General features: G+C 46.3%; 1 protein-coding gene across 10 annotated transcripts; it reads left to right on the plus strand.

Moving 5' to 3' along the window:
- LOC133411774 (ETS-related transcription factor Elf-1-like) lies at nt 1-10863 on the plus strand. 10 transcript variants are annotated; one of them, XM_061694455.1, is made up of 8 exons: nt 1-172; nt 1907-2267; nt 3985-4066; nt 5852-6008; nt 7236-7391; nt 7471-7542; nt 7730-7925; nt 9069-10863. In XM_061694455.1, exons 2-8 carry the CDS (start codon nt 2251-2253, stop codon nt 9583-9585), a joined length of 1197 nt encoding a protein of 398 aa, XP_061550439.1. In that variant the 5' UTR covers nt 1-172; nt 1907-2250; the 3' UTR covers nt 9586-10863. The 10 variants fall into 10 exon arrangements, with proteins under 10 accessions (XP_061550439.1, XP_061550440.1, XP_061550437.1 ...); XM_061694456.1 differs by lacking the exon at nt 1-172 and adding an exon at nt 219-764; XM_061694453.1 differs by lacking the exon at nt 1-172 and having other exon boundaries at nt 1230-1998; nt 2093-2267.
- Nucleotides 10864-11422: the final 559 nt, after the last annotated feature.

An 11422-nucleotide genomic window follows, 5' to 3' on the forward strand; every position in this document is an offset into this window, starting at 1 on the left:
TCTGACAAGAACCGCCAAATCTACACTAGCTACACCCGATCTACAGTCACATTCACTTTTCGGAATATTTCCCAATAAGAAGCTGAAGTCCAGCCATTTCCTTTTTGTCTTTCGGATCCTCCGACCGACCGACCGCTGAGCTGCCGCGTAGATACAAGTTGACACAAAATAGGTAACCCTTCTGCTTATGATTTGATGATAATACTTTTTTGGATTGAAAAATGACTCACTTGTACTAGTGAAGGCCGGATGCTATGCGCTAAAAGGAAAGTGAAACCAGTTTTCAAAGCACGAGTTTCGGAGCATGGACGTTGACATTTTGAACACGCTTTTTCAAAAGATGAGCCTGTACGCGGGCACACGCGCTGCATGAACATCAGGAATGTTCTAAAGCAGTTGTTGCACTGCGACCGCGACTCCCTGAAAGGCATATTTCGCGATGTTCCTGTTGCGAGGCGCGGGGCCGACAGCGGGCAACCGGAGGACCTTATCGGCTGCTCCTGCGCTTTGCCATCCTGTTATGGTCGCGGCCTAGTTCGCACGCACGCAAGCTCTCTCTGTCCAACGAACCCGCCCGGCTCGCTCGGCCTCACGCAGGAGGAACGAACGTCGCGGGGCCTTATCGGCGTCCCGTGGGGCCCGGCGGCCACTTCAAAGTCTCGGAGCCCGGCGCGAAGGCCGCGGAGAAAAACCTGCAGGATGTGAGCAGAGGACCACACAACAAAAGGAGTCCTCTGACAGGCCGGCTAACAATCAGTTCGCAGGTAGCGCAATAGCGGTTGAAAACAGCTGTGGGAGAATTAGTCATTTGGTCCGCAGCAACAAAAAATAAACAAAGTATAATCCTGTTTTGTTTTGTTTTGTTTTTTTTGAGGGGGCTGCGCTGATTATGCTTCGTTAGTAGCGCATTCACTGCCGCTGAGATAAACACGGCGGCTTGCCGGAGCCTGAAATTCTGGTCAGAAAGAGGAAAATAAGCTGTTCATTCCCCTAACCTGCGCTAACCACAGAAAAGATTGTGCGAGTACGATGAAATGTCATTTTGTCAACTGCTGTCTTCGATTGTGACAAAGTATATATATGTACATGGTCAAAAGGAACAAACTTTGAAAGTACTGCCAGCCAAACATGAGCGGAAGTTGCAAATGAGAATGCCATTTGGGGCGAAGAAGATGATGGCAGCGGTTTGGCACGCCAACTCAGGAAGTGGCGCCTGCTAACTGCGCTGTGCTTCCTGTGTGATAAGTGACCCAAACATTTTCGCAGGCTCCATCGCAACCTGCACTCAGACGCCCTTTTTGAAGCTTTGGTGGGAAAAAAAAAATCAACAACTGTGACGCCGCTAAGGTTGGGGGAGGAACAGAATTCAAATTCATTCCTTACCGCTATTTTCCAGCAATGAAAGCTACTGTGTAGCCATTACCGCGGTGTGAAAAGAGCTGTAGGTTCACCACCATGTTGATGAATTCTCTTTTAAAGTTGCAAATAAGAAGCGTCTGTGCAACAGCAGGAGAGACTTGAATCCCCAACGCATTTCACTTTCCCCCCAGAATTATTCAAAGGCGGTAGATCGAGCAGCAAGAACGATCGGAGGACCCGTTCGATGATTCCAAAACAACCGCGTTGATTCTCAATGTTCAGGAATGCGAACGGGGCGGCTGGGGGACCTTGAACGTTCGGAGTTCAACGCCAGCTGCTTCCGCAGCGTTGCACGCGCACGCCGCAGTGCAAGCGCTTCCTTCCTTCCTGTCGGCGGTTTGGCCTCTTTTTCGAAGATGCGAGTGAGATGCGTGATAGTCAGAAGCAGACTTGACTGTTTTCGGACGAGCAGAGCAGTATGCAATCGGTGTCTATTGTGGCTGGACTCCACTGTGCGTTACTAATTTCTCTCTTTTTTTTCTGACAGTTTCCAGTCTGACCGCAGGACGACACATTTCATTGCAGCGACTTCCCCGGCGAACGCTATTTCCTCTGACAACTTAGTCTTGCGCTAATCTCGTACGCCTCCGTTCGCTGTCGAGATGCCAGTAGCGTCGCTTCCTGTGATACGTGTTCCTCAAGTCGACCGCAACTGTCCTCTGTTATTCATCAGCCCGAGAAGAGCATCTGCCCATGAAGAGACGAGCGCACCTTTTAGTTGTCAAGAGGACGCTTGTGATGCGATAGTCATCTAGTCGGATCTGCAGGCGCGTTTGGCATTTTCAGCCATGCTACAACAATCAGAGCTGATTTTCGACTTCGCCAGTGATCATGTTAACCTGTCGGAGGTAAGCAAAATGTGGAGCTCTGCGTCATTTGGGAGTGAATTTCACGCTTGCCCGTTGTTTTGTGTTCAACTCAAAAGATTGCAAATGGACCACATCAGAGGTGGCCTGCGCAATCTCATCGTCTTCCATACAGAAAGCATAGATCCCTTCGTTGATAGGAATATAAAACAGCGGCATTATTACGGATGACGTTTGCATTGCTTGAAGACACGAGACGGTCAAAGTATTACTTTCAGTATGCGTTCTAAACCGCAGCAAAGTACAACGGCTACAATTAGCTGTTGTATTGTTAAATGAATACATGTCTGTCAGTGCCTAACGAAACGAATGTTTGAAAGAGACTTTGCCCCACGTCTCTGTGTGTACATTTGTTCATATTACTGTTTTAGTCTGGGCGTAATTTGCAATTGCACTGCAGCGAGGCGGAAACGACCGACAGTTTGATGCAGCGCAGCACTTCGACACGACTGGAAAATAAGTGTTGCACTTAGACTCTCACATTTTGCACACTTACCCAATGTTGGCGCTGCGACAGTCATACAGTATTATTCCCCTAACATTTCACGAAATATCGATTGTATCTTTTCATGAAACCAACGGCAAGGAAGAAATGACACTTTGCTACGATGCAAATGAGTCAGCGAACAACTGTCCTCTCAAAATAACCACCGGCAACAAAAGTGACTACACCTCTCGGTGAAAATGTCCAAATTGGGCCCAATTACCCGTTTTGCCTCCCCGGTGTCATGTGACTCATTAGTCTGAGGTTAATTGGAGAGCGGGTGTGTTTATTTGTATTTTTTGTGTTAGTGCTCACACTCTTATATTGGTCAATTGACGTGCAATATGACACCTCGGGGCAAAAAAGTCTCTTGAGCATCTGGAAAACAAAATCTTTACCTAAAGATGGCCAGGACTGGCGATTCTGAACGTGTGGTCCAAACGCGGGCTCCCTTTAGTGGGATGCCAAACAATCACGGCCTAGATACACTTCAGTTGTATTTAACTTGTTTTTTTTTTTTTTTTTTTGCACAATACATTTGCATTGAATATTGAATAACTGTTTGTATTGAAACTTTTATCTCGGTACAATTTTTATTTCACTTTTATGTGCTATACATTTGAATTGAATCATTATTTACGTTCATTTTTTTCCATTTCCATTGTAGCCTGGTGTCAATGTTCAAAGTGCATCAAGTTACAGTAGCTTACAATAAGACTAAATACGGTCTTGTTTTTGGTGACCACTTAGGCCTGCTATGCTACTGCATCTCAATGTGATAGCTGTTTTTTGGTTTTTGTTTTGGGTGGGGGTTTTTGGTGTAAAATGTTTTGAGAAACCCCATCCTAGGTTATAAGAAGATTGAGTAAACCATAAACGCCAACATGTCGCGACTGTGGCATATTGGAAGCAGTGCTGGGGGGAGGAAAAAAAACACAAAATATTGATATTGGGCACAATTTGGACTTGTTCACTGAAGGGTGCCGGCAGTTTATACATTACTGGTCGTGTATTCGTTATTTTTAGGGGCAAGTAAATGTTCAGTTGACTTCATTCTTCCGTGTTGTTGTCCCATGAAACGATATACTGTAGTCCAAAGTGTCCAAAAGAGCAAATGTTAAGGGGTGCAGCCTACTAAGTGTACATGATGTCAAGTGACAGCAAATGTTTTTTGTTGTTGTTGTTGTTGTTGTTGTTGTTGTCCTTTGTCCCCAGTTGGGGCTTCGCTCGGATTTCCCTGCGGTGCTGGTGGAGCAGATCGCATATTCGAGCTTCTTGCGTGACGAGCCGCTTCAAGGTCAGTGGCAGCTTCGAGGTCACCTGACTCGTCCTCGTCGAGCCATTCCACAGGCTGCTGTGCGCACGCGCACTCAGGGGCCGGGGCCAACCCCGCCCGCCCGCCCCCCGTCAAAGGTGCAGGAAGTTCAACTCGGCATTTCCAGGCAGAGCCAGTCCGCAAAATGGCACTGGAATGTAGACTAGGAGCGCTCGAGCCGAAGCGCGTTCGCTGTAGCTCGCTCGTCATCAGTGCCGCGTGTTGAAAGTAAGTCCCGCGGATGTTGAGCTCGTTGCCGGGCAGCTGGCTAGGCTAAAGCCGACGTTGCTAGCACGAGGGCGGCGGCGCGCACTAAAGTCCGTTCAACAGTTCAAAAGCTTCAAAATGTTGACGTTTTGCATCGTCACGAGCTCTAATGGGCTTCGTGGCACGATTCATGCGGAACTTTGTTGAATACTTGCGTTTAAGTAGCTGTCTATGTATGACGTGGTTATACTTTACAGCGGTGTAGAATTGTGCACTGCGTCTGATGGTAATACCGATGTTGCTCTTTGTGGCGTTGACGATTGTCTGCCCCTCGAGAGATTGAGCAGGTGTTTTGGCCAGTTGGTGGACGTGCTCGCGACTTGACCGCAATACAGCCTGTGGTGTCTCTCTGGGATTGATGGCGGAGGCTCAGATGATAAATTGCCACCGCTTACAACAACGTCTCTTGTGGAATGTACACCGCACCAACGTTGATGAAACAGTTGTCCTCTCTGATTCCCAGTTCTTCATCAATATACGGGCCGCCTGCGCACTTGAGAGCGCTGGAGGCAACGGATGGCAAGCACGCCACAGCGTCCGCAATTCACAGTCGATGCCGCCCAAATGATGCGTCCTCAAGTCATCTCTTCGATGACGGACCGTTCTGGACGTGAATTCATCTCTTCTGAAACGAGAGCCTTTGGTGTACGCTCTTTGTTCAACCCATATCAAAATCATCCAAGTCTGTGAAAAACACACAAGAAACGTGTCTCCGGTCGTTGGAGCCGCTCTCGTACCGCGGCGGACAGCCATTTGACGGCAAATGCTGCGAAGACATACAAACGCAGTACAGAGAGTCGCTGAGAAACGCGAGGTTGCCGGTAACGCGGTAATGCCGATACAGTGAAAATTGTGCAAATGACGCTGAGTCCCCTCGCAATTTAGAGACTATTAGAGCAATAATCTGGAACGGTGTCAGTTGGTCAAATGGCGCAGATGCTTCTCAAGCACGAGTGGCCAGTCCACAGTTGGGGTCCACAACAGAGGTGCAAATAGCGCAGAGTGATGAGACTGCGACAGCAAGTGCACGAATAATGTAGACGTGTGCGGCATGTTACAATGGAGTTGGAAGTCACCTGTTTAAGAAGTGAATGGCAAGTGGGGAGAAGCTGTTGGAATGTCTGCTGGTTTTGGTTTTTTGCGAGCTCCAGTGCCGGGTGCCCGGGACGTGGCGGGTCCGAGAGGATTTTGCACGCTCTTGTATTAGTTCTGGCAGCGTGCAAGTCCTCAAGGGTGGCTAGGGAGGTACCGACCGTTTTGATTGTCCGTTATCGTAAACCTAGACCGGGATCTTCTTAGAAGAGTGAGCAGAAATGAGGTCAACCACATCCTACTGAATAAATCATTTCAATGCGGTAACATTTCAGTTTGGATGTTCAGAGAAGCGGGAACATATTTTTGAGGGGGGGCAATGCAAAGCTGAGATGTTCGCTTCTTCGGCGGACTGATCCACGAGTCCTGCTTGTTTCAAACAAAGTGAATTCCGTGATCCTCTTCTAGCATCTCACCTATTGTGGTTATGCGCTGTTCTTCACGCTGTGCTCTAAAGTGGAGGAGCCGACCGAAAGTGGAGACGAGGAGACCATGGAAACACTTGTTGCTGCAGACTCACTTCTGGACTTGGACTGTCCTGATACCCTGTCGCTGGAACACTACTGTAAGTGCGCTGTCAACACTAAACTCCCATTGGCGGTCAATAAGAGTTTGCATACCCGTTTTATATTGGTATTGAAAGAAGCACATTGGAACCAAAACTCCTTGCTCAATACAATTCATTGATGTATTTTTTGAAATGTTACTCTTTATAAGGTGGGAGAATCGTTCTGAATTCCTGTTTCATTGTTTCTGTCGCATTGAGCAAAATAATACCGGCGCCAAAGCAGAGGTCTTGAGGGATGCGGCTCAATTTCCTCCTCTTCTTCTTCTTTCGATTTGAGAACAACAGACACGTTGAGGCTGACGCAAGAGTTTTTCTGGCTGCAATTTTACCTCAACCGATTCAAGATGTGATGAATAAACAAACAGTATGACCCTGTTATGATATTTTGAGGATATTTTTGGGCTCCCAAGTGATCCTCACTTTATGTATACAGCTCATGTACACGTGATGTGTTAGGCGCCGCGAGAAGTTGTACATCTACCGCAGCCATGTCAAAGCCTGGATTGACTCGTTCTCATGTGTCAGGTTGGCCCACACGTCACTACGCGCTTCCTTTAATTTCGTTTCAGGTATCGTTCAGACCGACGTGAGGCCATCGGGCTTTACAGATTTAGTCATCGGAACATTCCCTTGTCCGTGGCTCACCGATCGACACGGGAGCAGCGTTGCAAAATTGCAGGCCGGCCAGAACTTTTTCTGACCCCAACTGCCGCTCGGCGCCAGTTTGCCAAGCCTTGGCTTTTGTCGATGCCGAGTTCCGGTGCAGGCCTCTGGATGGACTTTCCCAAACGCCTGCTCTAAGAGTTTGGTGTTTTCATCAGAGTTAGTGGGAGCGGGCCTTCCGCTGCGTGGTTTGTCAAAAACAGATCCCGCTTTGAGAAGGAAAGCCTAAATTGTTCGACGCATTGTGACGGCCATCAAACTGGGGCCGAACTCCGGTCGGTGACAGAAAAACTCCTCCGCTGTCGATTGGTGAGCAATGGGCAGCAGATGAATCGCTTACACAAAGTGCAAAGCCTGAGCTGTAAAATGCCGATGGCTTCACATCTGTCCAACTGATACCTGAAAATGAAATTGAAAAAAGGAAGCATGTGGTGACTTTTGGGACGCCTTGCAAAAGAGGAAGTTGCCCTCATCCAGCTGCTCTGCCTGCAATTATTATTGTTAGTCTTGTTGCTCACCCTGCTGCACTGTTGCAATAAATCTGTGTCTGACCTCCTACAGCCCAGACCTTTCTGCCAGCGCTGGGCGATGTCATCACTGCTCCTGTCACTCAGTTGACTTTGTCTGCAGAGGGGATTGTGGGAACTGTTGAAGAGCCAGAATGGCACACGTTGCACACAAATGAACCCGCGACACAGCTGCAGTCCAAACAGAGAAGTCAGTATCTGCTCTTTTAAATGAGGGATGTCTGTGCGATCCTGTCAAATAGCAGCTAAATTACCGCTTAACCTTGTAGGTAAAAAACGACATCGAAGGGCGGAGTCTCCTACTCCTGACATAAAAGTGAAACGGGATAAATACAATAAAGGTAAAGCACAACTTCAATATTTGAACGACTGAGTCTCGTACAGTTTGCAAACAAATGTCTGGCAAAAATACGCCTCCAAATATATTTTTTCAATGATAATTTTGCTATGGGTGTCTATTTTTAAGTACCCATCATGAATGACACTGTTGCATCCGTATCATTTACACTCCTTGTTTTGGTTCCTCAGGTGGAACCACGCTCTACCTGTGGCAGTTTCTGATGGAGTTGCTGCAGGACAGACAAGTTTGCCCCCGCTACATTAAATGGACTAATCCCAACGCAGGGATCTTCAAGCTGGTCAACTCAAAGGCGGTGGCGAGACTCTGGGGCAAACACAAGAACAAGCCAGATATGAATTATGAGACCATGGGCCGAGCACTCAGGTACAGTACGAAAAGCAAAAGTATGATTCAACAAAATCTCTTGATAATGTCTGCTTTGCCTAAAGATCCGCTTCCATCAAAATCTCCCCCTCCCTCCTGTTTTACGCATAACGTAGGTCAAAATGAGTCCCTGACCTGGTTTAAGTTTGACATCTGTGCAGTTTGTCGACTGAATGCAAAACACGATAAACGGGATAAGGCTTACAAAACGACCCCATCAGATTTCTGTGTTTTTGTGATGTAGAAAGTTAGTCATGATTTAAGTACCTGCCCACTCGGTGGTTGGTACACGCCCACTCATCTCAGGAAAGCGGACTGAGTGTCAACGTGGCTGCGGCATCTTGTGCAAAGCTTTGCATCGCCTGTCAAACTCAAGACGAGTTGAGGAATGAATGGCTTCAATTTATTTTGGGAGACATTTCTAAGAATTCCGGAAGCAGAATTGTGCAGTGTCTGGGCCCATTTCGTGGAGGATGGCTTCGTGAATTAAGCTGTCGCACACCGATGGAAGTGCATTTCCGGGTTTGGAGCGAGCGGCCGCCACCTAGTTATACAAGTAAAGTATTAGTGAGCATACATGTGTTGTGGTTTACAACAGTACTTAAGTATATTTCGAATTAATAATGTAGCTGTGAATGAAATAGCAAAGCTTGAAGTTGAGAGATGAACGCCGGTTAGTTGGAGTGATGGAAATATCCTCCTCCCTTTTATTTGACCCCCGTCCCCTCCTCTGTGGGCTTGTGAGCAGTGGGCCGGCTATCCAAACCCTTGGTGAATTCTGCTTCACGATGATAGCAAGATCCCACATCGAATGATCCAAACACGAGGTCGCTATGAACGCTTGGCTGCCGAGATAGTGCCAATGGACAACAGAGCAAAGCTGTTTTCCACATTTAATTTGAGTTGATGAGCGATCTAACCAGAGCAAAGCTTATTTACATGTCGTACATGAATGAGGAAGCTGGCTTTCTTAACAGCCAGGTGAAAAAAAACAGCTTGAAAAAGGACATTCTGGGCATTTTCAACCCAAGTTATTTTGCCAACCCTGTAAAAGGAAATCATAATTATCAAAACTAAATGAAAGGGGACCTTTAAGTATGGTTGCCATGTTAATTCTGACCATGCTGTGCTTGTGTACTGTAGGTATTATTACCAAAGAGGCATCCTGAATAAGGTTGAAGGCCAGCGCCTTGTCTACCAATTCACCTCACTCCCCAAAGACATGATCTACATCACGGACGGCGACAAAGAGGAAGAAGAACGCGATGACAACAGTGCTAATGATGGAGTGAGTGAGGATTCTGATGACAGCACAGTATCTACAAGTGATCAATCGGCGAAGGAGGAAGATTCCATCCCACCAAAGAAGACGTCATTTTGCTCGGTCCAGCGGATTAGGCCGACTCGTGACACCGTCCTTCGACCCGCCAGCTCCAGCCTCATCCAGGAGCAACATTTGCCCATCGTGTCTGCCGAGATGTTGCGCACCCTTCAGAACCTGCAGAAGGTCCAGTCCCTCCAGCCGGCCGGTCGCGCCTCCGTCTTCAAAACGGCTCAGCTGCTGGGGAGTCTGTGTGAGCAACAGGATTCCCAGCAAGGAACCAAAGCTTCTCAGGTGGAGATCTCGAAGCTGGTGCCTCGTATTGGCTCTGACCAGTAGATTACCGAGTCGCGCGCACACACACATGCATACGCACACACGCATACGCACACACTCGCACACTCACTCACTCCACTGAGCTGCATTGTCAGCGAGCGTTTGGATTTGAAAGAACCAAAACAAAGCCCGTAGCAGATGACAAAAGCTCCTGATGTCCTGAATGGTCCTCTCAGTCCCTTGTATCTGGTAAATGCACAAGAAACCAAAGACATGCACTGGAACCTGCAGCGTTTCTGCACGCAGCCCCTGCTTGCACTTCTGAGTGGCACACTGTGCTCCTCCGCCATGATTCTCGCTCCGTGTAACCTCTCTCGTGCTCAATCATTCCTCTGCCTTGACAATGACTTTGCACTAAGTAATGTTTATCCCTGCTGTACGTTTCTTCTTGAAGTGCCTGATGAGCTCAGTGTATCCTGTCCCTTCTTACTCTTGCTGAGGGTAGTAAGGGAAACATTCCACTTTTTTTAAGATTATGGAATTATGTTTGTGTTTCGAATTGCTAAAAATAAGGGATCACTGTTCGAGTAGTAATTTAGCACTGCTGCTGTTAATATTTGAGGTACAGTATCTACAGCAGACTCCTTTTTGTTTTTGACAATCACGAGTGATCTCGGTCTTTTATTTAGCTACTGTGTCGCCTGGAGTCACACTGCAACTATGGAGCTTACCTGCTATGCACTTGTTGTTTATTGAACCATATATATTTGCCTATTTGGAACTCTAAAGCTTTGATATATTTACTTATTGTGTATTTACTGTGTGTCAGTGAACATGCTTGACTTGTGCCTTGTTGCCATTTTTTCTCTCTCAGGTTTTGTTTTGCTTATATGCAAAAAGTAGAATGGCTGGCCTTTCATAATGAAGTAATGAGAAGGTCAATGTTTTTTTGTACAAGTTTATTACATTTAGTTGCTGCCTTTGTTTGAACCTCTTTAAGGCAGCCCACAAGTTTCAGAGCACTCCTCACAAAAACTGAACTCAAAAGTCAAATTCAGATGTTTGCGTAAAACAACATCTGTGACAATACCTTAGGTTGCGAGTTAGAACTGCCTGTGCGCCCCTTGGACCCCTATGCAAAATGTTTTCTACTTCTTGGAGTCATTTGGATTCCTGTCTGTTTGCGTTATGTTGAGATGTCTCGATTCAATGAGTTTAAAAGATACGGATTTGTAAGATTTTAGCAGAGGGAATCTTGGCATTTGTTTTGTTGTTTTGTCTGCTTTGATGAAGTTAAAGATAATGCCCTGCATTCATCAAATAAATATACTCTGTTCAGTTTTTGGTGTAAAATGTATTGTGAATTCACACACAATTTGATGAAAAGCACATTTTAACATCTTTTCTGTAACGACTTTGGATTTGAAACCTCTTGCTGCAGACCAAAAAAATAAATACTGCTTGTCTTAAAAAAACTTATGAGCTACCCCTTGAGATGAGTCATCTCGTTTTAGGCATGGCCAATTTTGTACACAAGTTAACTCACTTTTCTTTACACGATTAAAATAATTTAAAAACGAAGTACAGAAAAATGTCAGGTAGCTAAAATTACTAAAAGAGGAAGTGCAACTACGGTAGATGCTAGTTGACAAATTTGACTGCTTTCGAGGTGCCGACACCTCCATTTAATAGACACTATTGCTCTTTGTCATCACTGGAAATGTTCACAAAGTCTTAGCAGAGTTTTATGGAACTATTGCGCTCTTTAATCAAGAAAATCAAATAATCACAGGGTATTATTAGTGAAATATATAACCCCACAGACTAATTTTGAGTCCTATCGAAAATACACATTCCTATTTTTACTGCACCTAGCAGGGGTCATTATGACCATACAAGC

The sequence above is a fragment of the Phycodurus eques genome, chromosome 13 (genome assembly GCF_024500275.1).
Source record: "Phycodurus eques isolate BA_2022a chromosome 13, UOR_Pequ_1.1, whole genome shotgun sequence".
NCBI classification, from domain to species: domain Eukaryota; kingdom Metazoa; phylum Chordata; class Actinopteri; order Syngnathiformes; family Syngnathidae; genus Phycodurus; species Phycodurus eques.

Excerpts from the sequence above, each read along its gene's own strand:
- LOC133411774 (XM_061694455.1), top strand. Across the intron at positions 7,392-7,470 it reads GCTGCAGTCCAAACAGAGAA|GTAAAAAACGACATCGAAGG; the intron begins GTCAGTATCTGC and ends TTAACCTTGTAG. Across the intron at positions 7,543-7,729 it reads ACGGGATAAATACAATAAAG|GTGGAACCACGCTCTACCTG; the intron begins GTAAAGCACAAC and ends TTGGTTCCTCAG.